Consider the following 24,349-nt stretch of genomic DNA (forward strand, 5'->3'; position numbering starts at 1 on the left):
AATAAATCAATAACAATATAAGTATTGTAATATCTAAGTCAATATTAAAAAGGTTTAGGTTTAGCAATTCTATGAATGCCTCAGCTCAGATGTATGAAATGTGTCTTTGTTGATCAGTTAATGATTCACTGTCGACAACGTTTTAATGCCACAATACCTGGTTTCTTTAGCTTTCACTCAGAAGCAAAGCATGTGCCCTGCTCCTGTCGTTTGTACTGTATGTGAATGATTTCAGTTGCTAATGCAGCATTCTTCTCTCTGCTGATGTGCTACTCTAACAGGTGTCATCATGTCAAAAACACTCAGCGATGAGGAGCTGGCGGAGGTCAGAGAAATGTTCAATACCTATGGTGAGTTACAATGTGTCTTGCATTATTGATCACATACACAAAAGTAAACATATCTAAAACATGAAGGAAATGGTGGTAAGGTTTGCAGGTTAGTGACAACAGGATCTGGTAGGGAGTGAAGGCTGATTGGCAACTAATTACTGTGAGTTGAGGGGATACTGAGCACCAGTGAAACTAATTAAGGAGTGACAGGTAATTACTGTGGCAAAAGTAGAAATGAAGCTTTCTGAACACAAGTGTTGGTATTAAACAAACGAAAAACAACTGGTTGAATGCAATGAAATGAAACAAGACGTGCACACACACACAAAACAGGAATTCAAGAAAACAGAATATGCAGGGAGAAAAAACACAATAAAGAAATTGAAGATTGCGCTAAGCCAGGGGTGGGCAAGTAAATTTGGCGTACGGCCAATATTTTTCTAAGCCAGTAAATGCTGGGCTAAATCATCATCTTCAACAGGCAGTTTCTTCTACTAACCGAACAAAAGCTCTGAATTCTGCATGATTTTGTCATTTTTGTGAAGAAAATTTCAAAAATCTGAGTGTGAATTCATTTACTGAGGTGGATATTAATGCTGGCAGGCTAGGTACAGCTTGCTGACCACTGTGCTAAGCTGAGCTAACCATCTCCCCCAGTGTAGTTTCATATCTCACTGACTGACTCCTCATCTCACACATGAAACGCATAATCATATGAAAACATACATGATTTTGTACTATATCAGCCATATGTTATACTTTTTCAAAGTCATAGGATAATGCCTTTGTCGTTTGAAAAGCGTACACGTTTGTCATTTGAAATTTACACTCGGAGGAAAATCAGTCAAATTTGAAAATCATAAAAACAATATGTGGATGGCTAAGAGATGTGTTACTGTTACCTTGCACTAAAAAGACCCTGGTTCGCGATGTGGTCCGAATGAGACCTGTGTTTTTGCCTTGTGATGGACTGGTCACCGTTCTAGGGCGTTTCCCACCTATCACCCTATGTCAGCTGGGATTGGCTCCAGCTCCCCACAAGCCTTATGTGGAAGATAAAGTGGTAAAGAAAAAAACATCATTAAAAAAAAAAAAAAAAAAAGAAAAGTATGATACAAAATGGAACAGAAAAAGCCTTTATTGTCACGGTGCAGCCAGTGTATAAGAAGATTTGAGGAGCTTCCCCACATCAGTGCATTGTAAAAGTAAATGAATACATAAGATATGCAAGTAAAAATACGCATGAAAACAAGTATTAAAAAAGACCCATACTGGGCGTTGCACATGGTGCACATGGAGGGTTATGAGGTTTAACAGGCACTGTCCAGTGTGTGAGGGGTCTGAAATGATTTTATGGGCTCTGCTAAGACACCAGCAACTACCAACGTCATCCAGGAAGGGCAGGGTGCAGCCCATGATGATCTGGGCTGTTATGATGAAATTTGATGATGATTTTGCAGCCAGCATACCACACCATGATGCAGTATGCCAGCACAATCTCAGTGATGGACCTGCAAAAAGCTACGAGCAGCTTCCTCCGATCATGCCTGTGCAGCACTCTTAGAATGTGTAGTCACTGCTAGGCTTTTTCAACCACTGCTGCCGTGTTGATGGACCAGGTGAGGTCTTCTGCGGTGTGGTTTCCACCCACCTGGAAGAGGACACACAGTAATTGTTGATGTACAGTGAAGCAGAATTGATTCTCTGTAACTCTGTGCCTCATGAAGTACACAACCATCTATTTTAAGTACCATTTGAAAATCTAAAAAAAGCCATTTACAGACAATATCACAGACAGAAGTATCCTTCACCTATGTGTGATAATTTCACATTTGTGTCACACTTCATCACATTTCATACTCTTAATAGTGCTCCTGATGATGAGTGAGTAAGCAGACAGTGATAAATGTAAATATGAGAAGCAGACTTAAAAAAAAAAAATAATAAAATCGACAAACTAACAAAATCTTCATGCCGTTGTAAAGTATCACCAAATGCAGTAACTGTGCTCTTCTTCCTCCTTCTTCCTGTCTCACCTGTGTAGATGCGGATGGAAATGGACACATCACCAGCTCTGAAATCAGTGCCGTCTTCACCGCGCTGGGATGTTCAGTGCCTGGCTTCAAGATCAGAGACATGATTAAGACCTTGGACCTGGACCAAAGTGGTGACATCACATTTTCAGAGTTTTTAGAGGTAGGAAAACATCAAGTGTTTTACTAATTACAATTACTAATGTCACTGATAGTTCTTGCTTTTGTAAGGTGAAATGAATGAGTGAATGAAAAGGACAGGAAAGTCTTAGATCAACTCAGTTTGTGTTTGTGTGTGTTTTGTGTGCACACATACAGATTTTTACCAAAATGTCAGAGGATCGTTTGGCCCACACTTTCAAGAACCTTCTCAACAAGAAACAGGGAATTGTAGCCATTGGAGGCACCAGCACAATCTCTAGTGAAGGAACTCAGCACTCGATCTCTGGTCAGTCGAGCTGAATAATTTGTCTCATCAGTGAGCCATAGTGCTGTATCAGGGTTCAATGTTTTCAGTGCAAGCAAAGTGACACTTGACTGTATTTCAGAGGAGGAACGCTTTGCCTTTGCCAACTATATCAACTCTTCTTTGGAGAAGGACCCAGACTGTGCACAGGTTTTGCCCATTGACCCAAACACTACAGCTCTGTTCAAGGCAATGGCAGACGGCATCTTGCTCTGGTAAACCCTGAACATTTAACACAAAACTTCTCACAATAAACCACTTGACTCTCTGTTTTTTAACATACTGCTCACTAACCATGTAATTATTATGAACTAGTGTCCATAACTTAAAGGTCCGGTGTGTAGCGTTTAGGAGGGTTTATTGGCAGAAAATGAAAGTGTAATTACTTTAAAATTGAAATGTTTTAGTTTTAGCCTCACAATAAGCCTTTTGTGTATTTTTATAAGCCTTTTATATTAAAGGTGCTTAATTTATGGAGGCTGACCTTTTGCATGTCCCTACAGCAGCTTGAATGCATGTGCATTTTACATATTGAAACAAAGGCTCACTGTGCAAACAAAGAGGAAACAGCCGAGTGCGTGAGAGAGTGGAGAGTTTTTAGCTCCTTTCTGATGTGTGAAAGCCACCATCAATCATTCAACACTCTATTGAAAGGGAGATATGAGAGTAGGAGTCTGCAGTTTGTTCAAATCCGTTGTCTCACCACTAATTATTACACACTTTACATCTTAAATGTTCTCTGATCTCATTTTTCCCACCTGTTGTTGCAGTAAACTCATCAACCTCTCTGTTCCTGACACCATTGATGAGCGAACCATCGCTAAAAGGAGATTAAACCAATTCACCACACAGGTTGGTTAGCTGTTTAACTGTTTGCTTAACCCATTAAGGCCTGAAGCGCCTGGAAAAAATGTCTCTAAAACCTGAGCTTCAATGCCGACTAAATGACTGATTTCTCAGCCTCTGTAGCAGATATAGGAACACAATTCAAAAAGTATTTGAGAGCTCACACCTGTGGCTTTCCTGTGAAATTTAGTTTATTTAGATACAAAAATGTAAAATTAAAGTGAATAACTATTTTCAATTAAAAAACAGTAAGAAAATAAAGTAATATCAACTTGATTTAGTCCTGATGGAGTGTGAAGAACAAGAAACAGCATGTAATGACTGTAACAGTCTGCTTCACATGTGACGGTGATGATGCTTACAGCGCTGTGGCATCTGCAGGTAAATCCACTGTCACCCCTGGTGCACGGTAATAAACACTCTGTCGATTACGGGGTTATTTATCGTCGTTATCGCCGACCTCGTCGTCTTCAAACATAATTATGTCTTAACCATAAATCCCGGTCAATTTGTTCAGCGCGTTCGAAGTTATCAGCGATGACGTCATCGAAGACGAAACTCCTCAAAATCACTGCCTTAAGAAATCTCTCCGCTGTCAAAGTCCTCCATGTTTGTGAGAAGTCATTTCAAAACAATTATCGCGAGGAACCCTTATACCCCCGAAGATTGACATATCCGCTTTACCGGCGTCTGGTAGAATAAAATGCGCAGCCGCTCTCCCGGCGTCAATGGTAGAAGTGCGGCAATGCTTTCCCGGCTTCAATGGGTTAAACAATAAATATCAGGAACTCAAAAGATATATCATGAAATATAGTAAGTGTAACTGCTCTGATTCCTCCTGAAATGTTTCTCCTTTACAGGAGAATCTGAACTTGGCTTTGAATTCAGCATCGGCCATCGGCTGCCAGGTTGTCAACATCGGAGCTCAAGATCTCAAGGAGGGAAAACCCCACCTGGTGCTTGGGCTGCTGTGGCAGATTATCAGGATCGGATTGTTTGCTGATATAGAGCTGAGCCGAAATGAAGGTACAAATACATACGGATATCCAGTTGACTGAATACTGACTATACTATGCCAAGCTGAACTGTTCCACTTATATTACACAAAACAGAATTTGAACCCAAATGCAAACACAGAACACTGAGGCAGGGAATTATCCATACAAATAAATGTATTAAATTATACACACATTTGCAAGGGGAAAGTGCAAGGACAGAACCGTGAGCCAGAGGATTTACCAGGGGGACGCCAAGGTGAGTCTCGCTTCAATTGGCAGTTTCAACATTCAGTCGGTTCGAGTTTGCTTTCACACATCGCTTTAGTGAAATGAACTGAACCTTTTGGGTAACATTACTGAAGGAGAAGACAAACAAGGAAGAAGAAGAAAACATCATCTATTGGTTAATGCAGGGCAACTTTTGTAGAGCTGCATATATATACATATGCTGCATCAATGGGCTCAGCCATTTCTTCCAGCTATCATTCTACATGCATGCATGTTTTGGTTGCGTTTACCCACAATGCCCTGCATTGTAACTACAGTGCCTTGCGTTGTAGTCCGCTTCCTGCATTTGGTTCACTTGAAACGAATGGAGACCTATGATTTTAGGTTAGTTTGCTTCTTTGGTGCACATCAGAGTTTGGTAACGCATTTACACCTCACCAAAAAAAAGACTTTCCAAGCAAGTTTGGTTAAGAAGGCCTGGTGTGAATGCACCTTAAGTGGGTAGCTGAACCTACAATATGCCGCTTGGTGGAGTTGTGGGCTGATTTAAATATCAGAGTTGATTGGAGAAGGCTGGCAGCTTTGCACCCGACACCTTCACAGCTGATTCCACTGTAATAAAGTGTACAGACAGACTGAGAGAGAGAGAAGAGAGTAGTGCTAGGATAAAGCAGGAAGCATGACAACTTAAAGGAAACCGAGCACATAAAATTGTAACTGCATATATATATATATATATATATCTTCCAGGCTATTTATTTATTTTTGCCAGTAAGTCATGCTTGTCTTTGTGTGTACAGCTATTGCAGCATTGCTAAAGGAAGGGGAGACTCTGGAGGACCTGATGAAGCTCAGTCCTGAGGAGCTGTTGCTGCGCTGGGCCAATTTCCATCTAGCCAAAGTTAACATGAGCATATCAAACTTCTCTGGAGATATTAAAGTAAGAAACCACGTCCCGGTAACATTCAAACCATATACTGCTCTGTGCACTGTTGTATTATTAATATTAAAAATAAACCACACAATGCTTGTACACTCCATCCACAGGAGAGAACATTTTTGTTTTAAGAGCAGTTTGCTTTTACACTATGTGTCATTCAGCAGATGCTTTTATCCAAAGCGACTTACCATTGAGTTTGCTGCCTCTCTTTAAATTCCCTGGTGTTTGTTTGTGTGTCTTTCTGTGAAGGACTCGACTGCATATTTCCACCTGCTGCAGCAGATCGCCCCAGACGGTTCTGAAGAGGATGTTCCTCGGGTTGATGTCGATATGTCCGGTCTATATGTAAGTTCAAGAAGCAATTATATATATATATATATATATATATATATAAATATAAAAAAGACGCTTACATATGCGTAATAGGTACAGTACTGATTTTGGGCAAGTGGCATGTATAAACTGAAAAAGGACCCAAATGCAGCGCCAATGGCCAATAATAGAGGTCTTTTAATGAAAAGACTACACAAGAAATACCTTGATGAAGACCATGGAAAGAAAGTACACAATCTGACAACAAACACTGCAAGTATGGAATTTAAGGCCTTATACAGACTGCAAGAAAACAAATATGATAATGTTTATCTACCCAGATTGGTTTTAAGAGTCTGGACAGTTTTAAAAGTCTGGCAACAAGTGCTGCCTGCAGTCTGACGTGGCAGGGCAGACGATCATGAGGAGGGAAACCAGAAACGACGGGAAGTAAATCTAGATTGGATGAAATAACCCATGACGTAAAGGACAGGAAACTCTTAGTTAGTTTCCTGTTTTATGTTGTGGTTTAGTCAGTGAATTAAACAATATTTACTAATCCCAAAATTCTAAACCCGAAAAAGCACACGTCCATGCAGTACAATGCATATGGCTATCAGTGGCTGATTGAATAAGCTGACTTCCTGTTGACCCTCTTCCTGCTTCCTATTCTTCCTGTTGGACAAGGTTTTCTCATATTCCTCTTTCTCCCACAAGTATTTTACATAATAGTTCATGAGCTGTACTCTGTGGACTATAAATTGAACTTCTTAGTTTTGGGTGACCATACGAAATGGCTCAAGGATGTGGTGGCAAAACATGGCCTCATTAATACTTGTATAACATGTGTGTGGACTACAGCCATGATAATACTCTCCTTAGTGTTAAGACTGACATGTACTGTACATGCACATTAAAGTAAGCAAAGCAGTGATATTAGTAGTTGGCCTGGCCAAATTAACCTTAAAAATAACACGCTAAAGCAAATTCCTGTTAGTTCCACACATTTGTTTGAGGCGCAATTGACGCATACACATTCTGTGATTATGATTCCTGTTTACCATGACAAAATACAAACATGTGCTCCTCTGCCTGTGTGTGTTTGCAGGAGCGGGATCTCGGGGTGAGAGCAGAGTGTATGCTCAAACAGGCCGACAAACTCGGGTGCCGACAGTTTGTGACGGCTAAAGATGTTGTGTGCGGTAATCCAAAGCTCAACCTGGCCTTTGTAGCCACACTCTTCAGCAAACACCCAGCTCTCACCAAACCAGACGACCAAGAACTGTTTTTGACGAGTAAGTAAGGATGAATAATCTTTGTCATACAGACCTTTACCATGTCCAGAGAACTTACTGTAGCTCTGTCAAAACCTCCTTGTCCTGTATGCGTTTCATTTTGTCTCCCTAAAGGTGAGACCAGAGAGGAGAAAACATTTAAGAACTGGATGAACTCTCTTGGAGTCAGTCCACATATTAACTGGTTCTACAGGTCAGTATCTTTATATCCATAGTGACTTTTCATTTTACCGTCTATTGCATTAAAACATAGATTTCACTGACTGACTGATTACTGACCAATCGGTCACAGGAAGAGGCATGAGCAAGACGTCCGACACGAGAATCAAGCCGAAAAATGCCAAACTGTAGGTCAGTTAAAAAGACTTGACAATCCTGACAACGTGGGATAATCTCCAACAATTACCATGGAAATGTCTAAAATCTCAGTCTGGTGTATTTAGCGACCAGCGAGCTGCATCACAAACCCTGCCGCTGTATTCAGTGACTGTGTCAGACGGAGTCTGTGCTCCGATCCTGGAGGAATTACTGAACACGCATTTTAATTAACTGATTGTATTGATTTAGTTACACTGAAAACGACTGCTTTACAAGTCACCAGTTTGAGGAGGTACTATAGTAATGGACACAACCGAACAACCAAACCGTGTAGAGTCGAGGTGAGCTGGGACCATGTCGTGGCGACAAGGCATAAGTATGTTGACACCTCTGTTGATTTGCATGTTCATACAGTGATCTGCAGGATGCTCTCGTGATCATCCAGCTATATGAGAAGATTATGGTGCCAGTGAACTGGGACAGAGTCAACCGCCCCCCGTACAGAATTGGTGGAGGGAGTATTAAGAAGGTAAAAACAACCTTCCAAACTCCTTTCAACAACAGGTTTCCAACAAATGAGAAAGTCGGTGTACTTAAAATGTTCTACTCTCAAAGATTTGTGTGTATGTTCAACAGATAGAAAACTGTAACTATGCCGTGGATCTGGGGAAGAAGGCAGGTTTTTCCCTGGTGGGAATTGGAGGAGTCGACCTCTACAATGGAGTTTCCACTCTGGTTCTGGCTCTGGTCTGGCAGCTGATGAGGAGGTAATGGACTCGGTTGTCAAACTTGGATTTGTTTCAAGGATATTTAACATGGGCCACACAGTGGGGTCTTGGCCAACACGGTTGCCCTCTGGCAAAAAGACTGAGGTTCACGCCTTGGTCCGAATGAGGGCCTTTCTGTGTGGAGTTTGCATGTTCTTCCACGTTTGTGTTGGGTTCTCTGGTTTCCTCCCACAATCCAAAAAACATCAGAGGTTAATAGAACACTCTAAATTGACCGTCAGTGTGAGTGAATGGTTTGTCGCTGTACAGTGGACCGGTCACCTGTGATAGACTGGTGACCTGTTCAGGATGTACTCGTCCTTTTGCCCTGTGTCAGTTGGGATTGGCTGCAGCTGCTTCACAACCCTCTTGTGGAGGATAAACGATGGACAATGGATGAATAGTTAACATAAACTATCAATTAACTTAACTTGACTCATTTATTTGTGAAGCACTTTTCGTGCAAACAATTTATCACAGTGTTTGAAAGAAAAGAAAAGTATGACAAAAATAGACCATACCAACCGTAACAAGATAATAAAAGACAAAGCAAGATGATTTAAAAATAAATAAATACATTTTAAGAAAGATAAATGTAAATTTTTATAGATAAAATGCTAAAAGAGAGATGTACCATCTTGTTGTGACACAGCCGTGTTGCAATGGATGCGTGTCTGGGCTGCATCTCCCTCATCCAAGTCTGGCACACGGCTTCAAAGAAAGTAATGTGCTTGTGTGCACAGAGTTCGTTTTATCTTCTAATGGCCCTTAGAACGTCACATCACTTCTAACATGTGAAGCCATGGAGAAAATAAACAAGTGAAAATGAAGGCTGAGTGCATTTCCACAGCCCCACCAGAGGGTGCTGCTGTGCAGGGGAGGATTATCAGCTTTTATTAGTTTTTCTGTGTCAGAAATGTCATGGAGCACAAGTTAATAATACATTCAAATTGGTCCCCAATGAAATGTTCACAGTTTTCATTTGATGAACACAATTTCCTCTGTAGACACTTTATGTAGTGTAGTTGTGTGTGTGAATAGTGCCTGCACCTCCTCTCTTTACGATAATATTCTGATAATGTATGTCAGCAGTGTGGCATTGTTTGTGTGATGGCATAATTCAGCTGGAATTTTGTGTCAAAGGTGCTGTGGTCCCCATCTCTCACTTACCACTGTGTTTTTGTTGTTAGTGTATGAGAGTAATGTGGTAGTTCTGGATTACGATGCCATAATAACCATGTCTCCACGCTTGAATGCATTGTGTTGTTGCCATGTCATTTGCTGAAAAGGTATCCCTGTAAACAAACAGCTGAACATTAAAGTGACTATAATACAGTATTATACTGTGTATATTTATTTGCAGGTACACTTTAAATGTCCTTGAAGACCTTGGAGATGGAGAAGTGGCAGGAGATGAATTGATAGTTTGCTGGGTCAACCAGAAATTGAAGGAGGGTGACAAGACATCAACTATTAAAAGTTTTAAGGTCAGTTTCAGTTCTGCTTTTTAAAAAATGTTTGTACTACCACAGGGCTAAGACAAAATCACTGAAGTTGTGTGTGTATCCCTCTGTTTAGGACTCAGCAATTGGTACCAGTCTGCCAGTTCTGGACCTGATTGATGCCATCCAGCCAGGCAGTGTGAACTATGAACTGGTCAAAACAGGAAACCTGACAGACGAAGACAAACTAGACAATGCCAAGTAATGACCTACCTCTGAGGTTATGATAGTGCTGGTTGTTGCATTTAGCTTTGTATTACTAGAATGGTAGTGCTTCCCAACCTCACTATCCCCTGAATTGAGAATTTTTTTTTTTTGTTACGTGCCCAGCAGTGACACTTGGTCCTGTTAGCAAAGATGATATAATTTCTGGGAATATGGTCCCGTTCCCCCTACAGGTGGGTCTATGAAGTGCGGAATTAATTCCACACAGCTAGTTTCAAGCCTCGGACTAAGTGACCAAGTGTCACTGGTGGGCACGTAACAATTTTTCAAAAATACTTCTCCTATTCTAGTAATACAAAGTTAAATGCAAATTAGTATTTGCAATAAATATTCCTTTAACTATGACTTGAAGCTGTTTTGGGCGGCCAAGCTTGAGACTGCTGCTCCATTCAGTAATGAAATATTTACAAGTTAGAGTGAAAACAGCAGTAGATTTGATGTGGGCTTAAACATTTACATCTACCATCCACAGTAGAAACATCGTGTCCGTCATCAGACAATCACAGCCTTGTTACCACAGTCATGCTAACGGAGCCTTTCATGCCACAGGTATGCCATTTCCAACGCGAGGAAGATTGGAGCGAAGGTCTTCGCCCTGCCTGACGACTTGGTGGAGGTCAACCCTAAAATGGTGATGACTATCTTCGCCTGCCTGATGGGAAGAGGCATGGAGAAGGTTTAAAGGGCAGACGGACCCATACGTTTGACTGGATGACACATGGGTGAAGGGAACTGTAAAGCCAAAATAAAAGATCTACTGTATTAATCTATCCTGCCTTCAACTGCCATAACATGGATATTATACCAAAACAAACACAAACAATATTAGATATGAATATAAAAGAATCAAACTGGATAATAAAGCACATTTAAAGACTATGAACACGTAACACCTCTGCGCTTTGTTTAAAGCAAAGGATTAAATAAAATCAAGTGATTTCCTTTAGTTTTACCTCTTACATTCATGTTTACTTTATTCATGTTCTCACATTATGCATGTTTACATCAAATCTCATGTGTCATGTGTATCTTATAAAATGCCAGCTCTTTCATAGTGTGAGCATTGATTGGTCTTTGGTCTCCACTGAATAATACCATTTTTTTTCTAGTATATTTCTTAAGTCTGAGTAAGAATTCTTAGAAAATTTAGTTTGCACAAGACCTCGATCCCTTCATCTCTTTCGTCAAAATAAGAGATGAATCTCAGGGAAATCATATCATACAGCTGTTGGTAATGCAACATTCATGATTTAAACATGAGGTAATTACAAAATGTTACTGTTTGTTTAAATGTTGCAGTTGAATACATGCATATGAATTTGTTAAATATACCTTTTTACTGCTGATGGCAAAACGCATACAATTCCTTTACATGCAAGCAATACAACGTACAGTGTGTACAATCTAAAGACTATCGATGTTTAATAAAAGCATTTTTTCCATACATTTTTTTCTTTGTTCTTTCTCCTCTATGGAAGGGGTCAGCAAGTAAATGTGACCTGGGGACAAAAACTGAGCAAAATATGTGCAGATAAGGGAGAGCTTGGACATCATCTTACCAAGCGGAATAAGAGACCTTGTGAGCAAAGGGTTGCCAGTTCAAGTCCCCGCATGGTCAAGGGCTGGGGTCTGAAGGGCAGCAGGGTCTCGTTATGCTGCTTAATGGGAGGGTTGCAAATATGTGGATTATCCGCTGTGGCTCCCCGAGAGGCAGAGAGGCCAGAACACATGCATTTCCATGGTTTAATGTTGGCCTAATGTCAATATTCTTGACCTTTTAGGCTCAGTGTGTGTGTTTGTGTTGTGAAAATGGGATTTAGATTGTATGTGTACCCTTGCTACCGAACTCTCGCTTGCCCAAGATGAATGCATAAATGTGCAGGTGTGCATGTGACAACACTTTTCGCCCACTAAGACACACTTGGAGTTCAGCGAGCACTTCAAACGAGGCTCTTGAATTCAGATGAGCTTGTTGATGAAAAGGAACACACGCACACATCATTTGCAATTTAAACCATGTTTTGTCCAGAACCATGTGATCATTGCTTTCATCTCTCACATTTGTTCACGCTCAGTCGCCTTCATGTGAGCGTCCGTTTCCCCTCCACGATTAATATCTTGTGGATTTGAATATCGTGATGGACGCCAGGTAGAAACGGAGAGAAAATGGATGGGATGCAAGTGAACCAAAGATACAGTATGAGGTGAGCTGGTGGATTAATGACCTGAAGTGCCGCATCAGGTCTGTTGTCTGTCATGTCTATCATTCTGTGTCTCCCTCATATGATCTGTTCTCATTAACGTTGCCATGACATCTGGTTTCCGTGGTGATGCTTGATACAGGATGAGCTTCCTCCTGTCACTGTGGCTCTGTCATCACATGTGTGTCTGGTCAGTGACTTAGTGCAAGGTGGTTGAGGCTTTTTATTGTGCGTATGAACAAGTGTGTATTAGATACTGTGTGTGTTGAATTGGAAGCTTGGGTTTGTGTGTTTTGTCTTTGTGGTGATAGTGTGTTTTATGTGTGTGTGTGTGTGTGTAGTATGACAGGACCAGTGCAAGACTCACACAGGCTCTCTGTGAAAACATGGACCGAGGAGGAGAGTGACCGAGCTGACAGCACACTCAGCAGGTACACACACACACACACACACACACACACACACACACACACACACACACACACACACACACACACACACACACACACACACACACACACACACACACACACACACACACACCCTGGACAGGTCCACTAACCACTACACCACTGTGGCTCAAACAGCCTGTTATCATCAAGGACAAAGATGTATGAGCTGCCTTGGAGGAGGTCTGCACTCTCCAAGTGCTTTTCTGGTTTTAAAGGTGCCATATGTAAGAATGTGGCCAAAAACGGTTACAACATTCAAATTAAAAAATACCGAGGTCTTTTAGGTTTCGTTTTCTGCTATTCTGGCAACCCCTGGTTGCTCGGCAGCTGAGACTCTACTGACTGCAGTGATTGGTAGATGGCAGTAGGTGGCGCCACATGCCAAAACATGATTTCAAAACATAAACATGATTTGCAGTCTGCAAAATATTTTTTTTTAATGCAAATATTTTGCCTGTACTGTTGTTGTTGTAATCTAGCAGTGAAAGTACATAAATAAATCAACGTATACTAATGATACAACACCAGATACACAAAGTTAGCATCAAACTGATAACAAAGCGAACTTAACCTGATAAAGAATCTGTAAATGATTATAGTTTTCCTTACATGATAATCAGTGAATTATTTTCTGTATTTGTCTGTAGAGTACAGTCGATGTGCGATGACACTTCCTCAGAACTACAGAGAATGGCCGCCATCGACAGGAGAGACATCAATTCCCAGAATTCTTTTCGTGGGCGAGGTGCTCTCTCCAGGTATGACCGCTGCCCATTTATTCTGAAGTATCAAAACCTTTTTAATTATATCCAGAAGTATAATATGAGTGTAATATGTTTAAACGTTTTTGTCCATCTACGTACTTTATAGGATAGTTAGCATGGTGATGACACTGAGAGAATGGGCGCAGAAGAGTTTAGCTGAAGAGACGGAGCGACCTGATTCTTTCTTGGAGCGTTTCAGAGGCCCTGCCCACATGGAGTTACAGGCTCCACCCAGCAGATTTAGCCACAGCCGCCCCGGCTCTGACACAGATAACGAAGTCAGACGTGCCGCACGCCCGTAAGGAAACAAAAACGCAAAAAGTCTTTGAAATGTCTTCTAACTCAGGGTTTCCCAACCCGGTCCTCAGGGAACACTGTCCTGCCATGTTTTACATGTTACCCTGCTCCAACACACCTGATTCACATGAAACATTATTATTATTATTATTATTTTTTTTTTTTTAACAAAAGTTGAAACATTAAATGATTTGAAAAATTGACAAACGTTGGTTATTAGGCCTGTGCAGAGCTTGATGATGAGGGTTATTTAAATCAGGTGTTTTTGGAGCAGGGTCACATGTAAAACATGGCAGGGTTAGAGTTCCCTGAGGACCGGGGTTGGGAAACACTGCTCTAACTGTCCTTCTGTCTTCCTGTCCCTGTCCGTCAGGAGAAACAAGTGCAGTACTGTGGTCTTATCCCCGTCTGATGATGCATACTACTACTGGCTGATGGTGATTGGTGCTGCAGTGTTTTATAACTGGACCTTGTTAGTTGTCAGGTCAGTAACCTTAAGAAGCCCATCCATGCTTTCTGTGTTCCAAAGACATTTCCGTTCATGGCTGTGGTTCTGTTCTAAGGCCCTGTATTTAGGAGAAAAAGTCAAAGTTTTGGCTTTTTATCCAGAACAGAACTGGCATTTTAGGACCTCTACGTACTTGCAAATGTGGAAAGTATGAGTAGTACGCATAGTATCGTCACAGCTCGCTTGCAACCTCACCAGATCAGGTACTAAAAAAAAGTACCAGGTTCTATGCTAGTGGAAACGCAACTTAACTGTGCTATGCCGAGTCGTGCCGTGCCGTGCCGTGTTCAAAGATGTGGATTTACCATTTGTCGTATTTGCTAATTGCCGAAGGCAGAAGTACAATATATGCACATCGAAGTAAGCCATTTATTGGAGGAACTTTTAGAAGCCATGACATGAGTCACTCATGATCATGAGTTCAGTCTTTGTACAGAGGGAGGAAGATGGAATCTGAGGGAACCCATGCAAAAAAAGGAAAAGAAATGGAAAAAAAAACAAGACAGAATCACATCAATTGAACATACTGTCTCTGCTGGATGGAGCACACACATCTGCCAGTTATTTACTTAACAATAACGATATCATTTTTCCTCATGTTGGTCCTTTAAAGGCCTTTGGTGATAGAGATAAATTCTTCATCTGTGTTTGTAGGGCCTGTTTTGATGAGCTTCAGATGAAGAGCGTGTTAGTGTGGCTGGTGCTGGACTACGTCTGTGATGGAGTCTATATCCTGGATATAGCTGTTCGTCTCCACACAGGTACAGAAAAATACTAAGACTGCATTTTAAATTCATTAACATGTGAGAAGGAACCCGGAATGACCTCCTGTTTGTGACAGATTCCTATATTTCGTTGTATGTGAAGGTTTCTTGGACCAGGGCTTGATGGTGAAAGACGTGCGACGCCTGAGAGAAACCTACGTTCGAACCACACAGTGTAAATTCGACCTCTGCTCCATCCTCCCCACCGACCTGCTGTACCTGACCGTCGGGGTCAGCTACACTCCTCTTCTTCGCTTCAACCGCCTGCTGCGTCTGCCGCGTCTCTTTGAGTGCTTTGAGCGCACAGAAACGCGGACAGGCTACCCCAATGCTTTCCGTATCTGTAAACTGGTGCTGTACATTCTGGTGATAATCCACTGGAATGCCTGTGGATACTACAGCTTCTCTAAAGTCCTGGGTCTGGGCTCTGATTCTTGGGTTTACCCTAATGCCTCTGACCCAGAGTTTGGCTCCCTGACCAGGAGTTACGTATACTGTCTGTACTGGTCCACCCTCACACTGACCACTATTGGAGAGACTCCACCTCCAGTTCGAGATGAGGAATATATGTTCTTGATATTTGATTTTTTGGTACGTCCATAGCAATTGTGTTGGTAGTTTCCTGTCTAGAATGTTCATCTGGTTGTTTTCAGGCTGCATTATACAGTTTCCACTCATTCCTGTTCCAGGTTGGTGTCCTGATTTTTGCCTCCATTGTGGGTAACGTCGGATCCATGATCTCCAACATGAACGCCACGAGAACAGCCTTTCAGGGCCGCGTCGATGCACTGAAACACTACATGCACTTCAGGCACGTCAGCAAAGTGCTCGAGCAACGCGTCATTCACTGGTTTGACTACCTGTGGACCAATCAGAAGACAATAGATGAACAGGAAGTGCTGAGGAGTCTGCCAAATAAACTGCGGGCAGAGATCGCCATTAATGTTCACCTGGACACACTGAAGAAGGTAACGACACTTGGTCAGTGGGATCCATCCATCCATCCATCCAAGCTTCAGCACCAGAAATGACCAGAGAGTTTCCTCATAATCACATTTCTTATGTGTGGTTCGTTGTGCTTGTGTGTATTTGTGTGTATTTGTGTGTACAGGTGCGTATTTTCCAGGACTGTGAGGCCAGCCTCCTGGTAGAGTTGGTGTTAAAACTGCGACCTCAGGTTTTCAGTCCTGGCGACTACATTTGTAGAAAGGTCAGTATTACTTGTGATACATACATTTGTCTTGGGACATGCAGCCACTGTGGTACTTTTACTTCAAAGTAATTAGACAGCACATATCACTGAAAAAAAGGTTTCAAATATTATAGAATGTGGTTTATGCTTTTTCTCAGTCTTTTACAAGAAAACTGCCAGAACCAGCAGTGCTACAATTACCTCTTATTTTATTTTTTTGTGACTTTATATATGACTAGTTGTGTAGTAGACAGAAAGGTAGTATATGGTAAGCATCCCCTAGACCACATGTGTCAAACTCAAGGTCCGGGGGCCAGATGTGGCCCGCCACGTCATTTTATGTGGGCCGCGAGTGTAAAAATCTGTGTTAAATAGGTCTATGCTGCTTTTAGGCGTGCATTGACCATAAACTACATTTCCCACAATGCATGACGATTGCATTACCCTTAAAGTGACGGCACCGCCACTAGATCGGAGTGTATCATTGTATAATATACAATGATGCATCAAAGGATTTTAACGGTGATAAAAAGTAGCAGCCATATTTTTATATTTAATATTCTCTCTTTTTTTCTTAAGGGAGATGTGGGTAAGGAGATGTATATTATTAAAGATGGCCGCCTAGCCGTGGTGGGGGAGGATGGAGTCACACAGTTTGCCGTCCTCACTTCAGGGAGCTGCTTCGGTGAAATCAGCATCCTGAACATCAGCGGCAGCAAGATGGGCAACAGGCGAACAGCTAATATTCGGAGTCTGGGATACTCCGACTTGTTCTGCCTTTCTAAACAAGATCTCATGGAGGCGCTGCAAGAGTTCCCACATGCCAGGGCCCAGCTGGAACAGAGGGGACGGGACGTCCTGAAGAAGGAGGGGCTTCTGGAGGAAGTGAGTGTGTCTGCTGGGGAGGACCTGGAGGAGAAAGTGGATAGAATGGAAACCAGTTTGGATCGTTTACAGGTCAGTCCAAGCAGTTCACTGCCCATACTTCTTTAGGCAACTGCCTAAGGTCCAGAGCTGATAAAAGATGTTATTGATGTAATTTTCAGAATTAAATTGGCTGTTTCTGATGACTCTGATGTTGTGGGTGAAATGGTCAAGAGGGAGGCAAATGTTGTTGGCAGATTTGGTGGGAGGAGGAGAAAGGATTTGTAATGTAACATTCAATTTCTCTGTCTCAGAGCTACATTTGCCCAACACCGATACCCACCCAGTACAGAATATAATTGTGTATTGTGTCTAGCCTGCACCTTCCTGCAACACCAGCAGGGAGCCAGCTCCCCGATGTCTACAGTAGACAAAGAGGTGTGAAAGCACTGTCTGAAGGTAGAGTCTTTGTCTATTGGAGGAATGCGAAGGGAGAGATGCTCAGCCATAAATGTAAATCTTCACCAGCAGCAGAGACATTTCCACAATAGATTCTTCTGCGACCCAATCAGTGTTGAGTAGGCGTGTCGTGTAGTGTGTGTGAGGGGGGGCATTATTAGTATTTAAATCAATAGAAATCATTTTATGTAAAAAAATTTCATAACCATCTGTCTACGTATTTATGTCTATGGGTGGTACCCCATGGGACGGGTGCTAAAGAATCTAAATGTTTGGTACTATTTCTTATGGCAATACAAACAAATACATAGCATGCTGTACCAAACCATTCCACTTGGTGGAAACACAGCTTATGTTTGTCAGGGGTTACACTCTAAACTGTGTGGGCTCGTGATGTTCAAAGAAGGCCCCCATTGTCCCTCTTTGCCCCCAGATAACCTAGAAACAGCTCTGTCTGTTGCTGCTGTTACCATGCTGCACACAGTTGTTGCTATATTGATGATGTCATCATCATCATCATCATCATCATCTTCTTTTCAGACATGTCTGGCCCGTCTTCAGAGTGAGTTCAACTCTTCCCAGCTGCGAATGAAACAGCGCGTGACTGCCCTCGAACACAACATCAGCGCAGTCGCCACAGGCAGCGGCTTCCTGTCAGATGGCAACGATAGCACCTCTGGTGGTGAAGGTGTGCGCAGTGAAATCAACATCCGCCTCTGAGGGAAGCAACTCCAGCCATGAATATACATAGTATAGTATATATGGAAACATCAAATCCTGTCAGAGCTATTGTTAATCATCCATAGAATTTGGAAAACAAAACAAAACACCACAAACGTGTGTCCTATGAGGCGCCGATTGTAAATCTGCGCATGCTAAAATAAAAAACATTTACCAAAAAAAACATGTATAAAAAACATGTGAAATTTTTTTATGTTAGTTTTGACCAGATTTACAGAAATATTTGTGAATTTTGTGATATTTACTTCTCTTCTGAAAATTTAATTTCAATGTTTAATCTGAATAAAGAAATCTAAATGTTAAATATTAAATATAATGTTAAATATAAATATAAATGCTAAATATAAATTTTAGTATAAATGTTAAATATAAATGCTAAATCTAAATCTAAATCTATATGTTTCATTTGAAACTAAATATTTAGCTAATATGCAAATTCACACTGCCGGTAACCGGATGTACCAAAATAAAAGCTCAAGGAGCTTTGTTATTTTAGGTAATTATTATCACGATAGTATGTTCAAGTTTATGTCCCCAGCTAAGGTGGTTTTAATTTGTTATTTGATTTTATAAGCACAGCCTGACCGCCTCGAGCTTTTATTTTGGTACATCCGGTTACTGGCAGTGTGAATTTGCATATTAGCTAAACATTTAGTTTCAAACGAAACATTTAGATTTAGATTTAGCATTTATATTTAACATTTAGATTTAGATTTAACATTTAGATTTAGATTTAGCATTTATATTTAACATTTAGATTTAGATTTAACATTTATATTTAGATTTAGCATTTATATTAAATTTATATTTAGCATTTATATTTAACATTTATATTTATATTTATATTTATATTTATATTTATATTTATATTTATATTTAAAATTTAACATTTATATTTAATATTTATCATTTAAATTTTTTATTCAGATTATACATTGAAATTATATTTTCACAAGAGAAGTAAATAAACAAAAAACGTGTTTACTTAATTTTATTGTAAATAAACAAAAAGTTGCTGTTTATTTTAGCATGCGCAACTTTACAATCAGCGCCTCATAGTGTCCTGTCCTATGTAATGTATAATATTTCAAAGCTGACACACTGAAGTCTGCCTCTTATATTGCAGCTTTCATGACTAAAGTACTGATGTATGCAGCGATCAGTAGTGTTTTTTGTGTTTTATAATTGCTTTGTGTGTTTTTATACACTTACCAGCCACTTTATTAGGCACACATGACGTCTATTAAAGTTGCAGTTGTGACCCCTTTGTGCTACTGGCTACTTGCTGCCATGTGATTGGCTGATTAGATATTTGTGACTATCACTTTACAGGTGTACCTAATAAAGTGGCCAGTGAGTGTTTTTGCTTTTCTGTTGACTTTCTCTGACCTCTTTATTATTGTTTATTATGTATTCTGAATCCAACATGGATCTCTTTTGAAGTTGTTTACATTTGCATATGAGACATGTTGGTACAATTCTTTTGTTGTATATTATTTATTATGTATTTTAGGTTTTCGGTATCATCTCACTTGTTGAATGTATTCCTTTAATTTTGTTTTAATTATCGTATTCTTTATTATGTTCCTCATATCTGCACTGTGATGTTTGTGAAGGATGTCTTAAAAACTGCAAAAAAAAAAAAAAAAAAAAATTCAAATAATAATCAGGCTTCTCAGAAAAGATTAATTCCTAAAAGGTTCAGTCTGTAATGCATAAACCTGTATAAAAGAATGAGGAGAATGTAGAAAAGGATATTTGTTTATTTCTGGTGTGAGCAAGAGGACGCATGATTACAACCAGGTTTTCTGTCCAGCTGTGTCTCTCTTACATAACTGTGTTGTTTATGAACAGTTCCTTCTCCTAAAACACTATTAAATACTACGACCATTCTAAGACGAGTGTTTTAAAGACTTCAGCTTCATAACTGGCAGTGATGCAGCTACTCAGCTATAATGTGCTGTGCTCGCTGCAGTTTCTGCAGCTTGTCAGCAAGAGGCTTGAGAGCAAAGTCCAGCAGTGCATGCTTTTGACTTCAGGAAGTGAATTCGAAGGATCTCGTGGAGAGAGTGCATAAAAAGGTACAAACACAAAGTTTCTCTGAGGCTTGTGTTCCACTCTTCTTCTTTTCTTCTTCTCTGTGTTCTGTATATGTTTCTTTTCCCTCTTGAAACACTGTCACTTATTTCCTCTCCTCTCTCTCTTTGTCCTTTTGTCTTTCATGTCTTTGTCCCTATCTGGTTACATGTCTCACTCTATTATTACCACTGATGTCTTCTGAGTGTGTGGACAGGTTTAGTGTTCGGCTGTGAGCGTGCACAGTTGTGTAACGTCTGCATGTGCATGTGTTAGTGTCTGTTTCAGAGATGACGACCAGCTTTGTCCTGCTGTGTGTGACTCTGACAGGAAGTATAACACCGGTGTCTGCTGCAGCACAGGTCAGAGGTTTGATGGAAACATTGTAAAATCTTTAATGACGACCAACACATTTAACATGTAATGTATACATTTGTACAGGGCCGGCCCAAGGCATAAGCGAACTAAGCCGCTGCTTAGGGCCCCGTGACCAATAGAGTGCCCCCAAGAGCAATTAACTAAAAAAAATAAAAGTTTGGATTGCTGTAGTTTATTTAGAATTTTTCTCCCCATTTTTACCAAAGCTTTATTACCTTGTTCCAGGAGCCTCTGTTGATTTACATTATTATTTAAGTATTTGTTTGATATTTATTTGTCTATTTTATTTAATTCCGTGTTTTTTACATATTAGAGTAAAATCTTTGTATTACAGGATTGTGCACATGTTTAGATTTTCAGACCTTAATATCGTGATATTTTATTCAGTGCCGTTTCTAGCTGTTTGGGGGCCCTATGCGAGATACTATTTGGGGGCCCTTATTTTTTCAAACTCGAGGTAGAGATTCCTAACTTTTTCTGATTACCCCACAAACACTTACATGCTTTGCAAATATATGCGTAATGAATGCATCCAATACATGCAAATAAAGACAGGTACTTTTAATTCTCAAAAATATAATAAAATATGAGTCTGAACTTGTAGTTTGGGGGCCCCCTGGTGGCTGTGGGGCCCTATGCAGCTGCATAGTCCGCATATAGCAAAAAACGGCTCTGATTTTATTTATAAACCGTTTGATTTTATGTATTGATTCCCTGTGTCACCAGTAGGGGGAGTTGCTGATTTTGCCAAATATTAATTGAAAGATTTTTCTGTAAGTTTGCAAATCTGGTGTCAAACAAAAAGTTTTCACATTTAGTTTTACAAATCTATTGGTATTGGTGACAGAGTAGAATTAGTAGAATACCTTTAGTATATTAGTGTGTGACTGATCAATAATCATTTTTATTTATTGGCAATAACAGAGGGCCCCAAATCAAATTTTGCCTAGGACCCTATGGAGGCTTGGGCCGGCCCTGCATTTGTAAACCACACAAAGGGTTAGTCCATAATAATCATTCAAACACAGAATAGAATATCAAATGAAACCCTGTATATGTATATTGTTGCTGTTTAGGTATGTTAAAGTATACATACAGTACTTTAACATACATAGTATAATGTCATAACTTTTTCTATGTGTCTACTACAGCCAGGTATTATAGAAAGCCTCCTGATAGCCACCATCCAGCGTCCCTGGCTGTGGGGTATCTATGTCTTCACTGTTGGACTTCCCATCATTCTCTTTATCAGTTTCATGTGGCCTGACAAGGTGCAGTTGCCTTATATGTGTGTGTCTGTGTGTTTTGTTGGCGTTAACTGGTTACGATTAAGGACAAGGACTTAGTTATTTTGTCCAAATGAACGAAAGACAATGCTGATATGCACAAAATATCCTAATAGTAGCAGGAAAAGGGGTGTGTGTGTGGTGACAGTGTGTTTGTTTGTGTTGTGTACAGCGGTTTGGACCTCCTGATCAACAGTATTTTTACAAGAAGTCAGATGACGCTCAACCAGACGATCCTGAGACGTCACAGGGGACAGAAACGCTGCTTTCTAAAGGTAATGATTCATATTCATCCTCCCTTTGGATAAAGAGAGACTACATTATAAGATAAATGAGTTAAAATATAGGCAATTTTAGTCATTAATACCATCTTCTCTTCTCTTCTTTCTCAGGAAAAGCCAAACAGAGAGTGAGCAGGAGGAGGGACACTCACAGTAACCAGAGGAAGTCAGACTTAGACTCTCAAACATGAGTCTCATTTTAATAAATAACCACATTGTAAGAAACATCCTGGGTCTGTGTTTTTGAACAAAAACATGTGCAGGTGCAGGTGCAGCACTGCTCCATGTGGAATGCCTGGTAAACAGGAAGAGCATATCCTGTAAAATACCTGAATATTTTAAAATAGATGTATTTCTATGTGGGTGGAGACACTTGATGGCACCCATAAATTCACAGGTAATGTCCCTGCTTTCATTTCTCCGCTGGTTAATCTTTGAATGGAAGTATTATTTATTTACTAAATGACAAACCTTCTTTTACAGTAGAAGGGCTTCATGAAAGTGATTAAAAACCTTTTAAAATAGTACATTTTTGTCAGTGTCCTGTTGTGTGGTCGCTGACGCTGTTGTTTATGTTGACATAATTAATGAATCAATTTTAATAGATCATAAAATAAAGACATAAATCCATCCTACAATGGGTTGAATAAAGTTATCAATCCATCTATAACAGAGGGTGACACGAATGAACCGATTGTCTTGCATAAAAAAGTATAAATGTATGAAATTAGATTAGTAGTTAGTTAGGTAAATACATATTAAATACATTTTAATTATTTTTCTTGAAACCCAGATTATTAAATAGTTGACTGCTACACCCTTATATAACTGAAATCACACTTTATTATTGTTTATACCATACTTTATATGTTTATTATTATTATTATTATTTTATTTTTTTTGTCTTACCTACTGGTTACACTCTTTTCAGCTTTTGATCCCAGCCATGGTATCTTATTTTGCTTTTATTTTCTTCCAGGATCACCTGTCACCTATTTTTCCCATTTCCTTTTAACTTGTCGTTTACCCAGCCTTGTTGTCGTTTATGTTGTTGTTGTTTTTTGGAGTGCTTGGAGTCGACTTTCAGTGGCGTTCAGCCTCACAGCGTTTACTAGAAATGGCCCAGAGCTGCTCATCAACAGAATAACTTGTGGTTTTATTAAACTAAATGAGAAAATGAACTGCAGATGAGTGGACGTGAGCGCAAAGGAAAGAGCTGTGAAGCGGAGAAGAGAAAATGAGATGATGTGGAGATACATATGCTACGTATATGAGTTTAATGTTCCCTTGTTAGGAAAACAAGCTTGATATGGCTCGAGAGTCGTGGAGTTGGGAGAAAACACATAGAAATTTGAAGATGAGCAAAAACAACAAGTTCAGGTTCAGTAAGAACAGTCTGTCCGGAGGCTTTTGTGGACCAATAAAACGTGTTGGACCAGAATGTGAGGAGTGAAGAGCCAGGCAGAGCGAGATGCTCTCTGCTGTGTGCTGTCTGTTACATGTTGGTGAGGCAGACGGGTTTTTGGAATAACAATAGTGTGTGAGGATGATGCAGAAGTTGAATGAAATAGAATCTTATCCCGTACAGTTCATGACCTTCCTGATGTCCAGCTACACTTTTATCCTAAGTTACATCGAAAGGATTCCATGACACAATAGATCAAAAAGCCAGTTTTTGGCGAGCGTGTCTCCGTCTAGACCCACCCTGCATATTTGTTTTATGACTGTAGAGAATCAGGTATTTGGCTGTTTCTGGTTCTCTTTAGCCTTTCTGGCTTTGTTTGCTGCAGGTGTGGAGAATCTCTACTGTCAGATATATGAAGC

At 40.2% G+C, this 24,349-nt stretch overlaps 2 protein-coding genes across 2 annotated transcripts; both read left to right on the forward strand.

The window, feature by feature from the left end:
* Positions 1-337: 337 nt before the first annotated feature.
* LOC310941099 (plastin-2-like) lies at positions 338-11,656 on the forward strand. Its single transcript, XM_083906187.1, has 15 exons — positions 338-350; positions 2,377-2,528; positions 2,684-2,813; positions 2,914-3,046; positions 3,602-3,683; positions 4,538-4,703; positions 5,704-5,843; positions 6,093-6,188; positions 7,264-7,450; positions 7,514-7,643; positions 8,183-8,297; positions 8,405-8,535; positions 9,899-10,022; positions 10,114-10,238; positions 10,812-11,656. Exons 2-15 carry the CDS (start codon positions 2,469-2,471, stop codon positions 10,942-10,944), a joined length of 1,752 nt encoding a protein of 583 aa, XP_083762313.1. The 5' UTR covers positions 338-350; positions 2,377-2,468; the 3' UTR covers positions 10,945-11,656.
* Positions 11,657-12,805: 1,149 nt separating this feature from the next.
* LOC310941098 (cyclic nucleotide-gated cation channel-like) lies at positions 12,806-18,483 on the forward strand (the record flags this gene model as incomplete). Its single annotated transcript, XM_083906186.1, has 10 exons — positions 12,806-12,894; positions 13,563-13,673; positions 13,786-13,977; positions 14,350-14,460; positions 15,139-15,245; positions 15,352-15,839; positions 15,938-16,216; positions 16,360-16,458; positions 17,020-17,397; positions 18,304-18,483. The coding sequence occupies 10 exons, from the start codon at positions 12,806-12,808 to the stop codon at positions 18,481-18,483; spliced, it is 2,034 nt and encodes a 677-aa protein (XP_083762312.1).
* Between the last annotated feature and the right edge of the window lie 5,866 nt (positions 18,484-24,349).

This window comes from Microchirus variegatus, assembly GCF_963457635.1.
Source record: "Microchirus variegatus genome assembly, chromosome: 19".
In the NCBI taxonomy this organism is placed as follows: domain Eukaryota; kingdom Metazoa; phylum Chordata; class Actinopteri; order Pleuronectiformes; family Soleidae; genus Microchirus; species Microchirus variegatus.